Raw genomic sequence first — 1,351 nt, forward strand, 5'->3', positions numbered from 1 at the left:
GGCTATCATTGAAAGTAGAAGGAGAGATTAAAAGCTTCCAGGACAAAGAAAACTGAAAGAATTTGCAAACACCAAACCAGCTCTACAGGAAATCTTGAAAGGGGTCCTCTAAGCAAAGAGAAAGCCTACAAGTGGTAGATCAGAAAGGAACAGAGACCATATACAGCAACAGTCACCTTACAGGCAATACAATGGCCCTAAATTCATATCTCTCAATAGTTATCTTCTAACTTCTTAAGTATACATTTAAATATATATATATATTTTAATAGATGCAACCATGAATACTTATTTCTTTTATCTGTCATTTCTTGTTCTGTTTCTACTAATTTGTTTTTCTCCTCATTACCAGTCATATCTTCTTGCTTCCATGACTACTAATTTTTTTTTACTCAATGACATGTATTGTAATTTTACATACTTTAGTTCTAGATATTTTTATTTCACTGCAGGTGTTCTGTGGTTTTATTCTGAGACAAAATGAACTGGATATAGTGTAATACTTTCAAGTCTTACTTTTAAACTGTTAAAACCTGCAGTATAGGACTAACATCATCCTAATGCTACCAAAATACTCTTCTGTAGTTTCTTCTTGATGCCCCCCTGCATTAGGAGATCTTTCCATTCTGGTTAGTGAAACACAAGCTATTCCCTTCATTATGTGAACTCCAGGGATTTCCAGGCTCCTCCTTTCCAGTGGTTCTTTCTGCAGCTTCCGTAGTTTTTCCATATGCCTACCTTAATCAGTAGCTATCCAAAGACTTGTGGAGAACCCTCTACAGGACTCTTGACCTTTATCTATATAGCTGTCTTCTGTCTGGTATTCTGCTCCACACCAGGTGCTTTGGCATAGCTTTACTTGAAATTCTGTCATTTCAATTTTGTGAGACAGAAGGAATTTATTTGGCTCCACTTTCCCCATCCTGTGACCAAGAAAATCTCTATGTAGTGAGGTAGGTACTGATAGGGCTCATGTAATTTGGTTCCCTTCTCTAAGATCATTGTCTTGTGCTACCAGTGGTCCATTATTGCAGAAGCAGTACTATTACTCTTTTGAAAATAATGGTAGTAAAGCTTTGTAAGTATTTTCTTTTTAGAGTTAAAAGTCATTCAAAGCCAACTTGACTTAATAAGGAAAATCAAACTTGGAGTGACTAAAAAAGAATGAATCATTTTCTTATGCAGGCTGTAAACTAACTTTTTTCTGTATAGGTACAGGACACAATATCCAATCCTAGGCCTCCTTTATGATGACTATGAATATATACCACCAGGTAGTGACACACAGACTATTGTGATTGAGAAAACAGAAGACAAATGGACTTGTGTAAGTTGCCTTGTATATTTCTAG

At 35.8% G+C, this 1,351-nt stretch overlaps 1 protein-coding gene across 1 annotated transcript in view; it reads left to right on the forward strand.

The window, feature by feature from the left end:
- LOC132006706 (protein POF1B) overlaps positions 1-1,351 on the forward strand; it is a 44,384-nt gene extending 43,033 nt beyond the window's left edge. The window contains exon 10 of the mRNA XM_059384666.1: positions 1,213-1,351. Coding sequence (XP_059240649.1) covers positions 1,213-1,351 — 139 coding nt within the window. The remainder of the gene's footprint in view (positions 1-1,212) is intronic.

Source organism: Mustela nigripes, chromosome X (genome assembly GCF_022355385.1).
Source record: "Mustela nigripes isolate SB6536 chromosome X, MUSNIG.SB6536, whole genome shotgun sequence".
NCBI lineage: Eukaryota > Metazoa > Chordata > Mammalia > Carnivora > Mustelidae > Mustela > Mustela nigripes.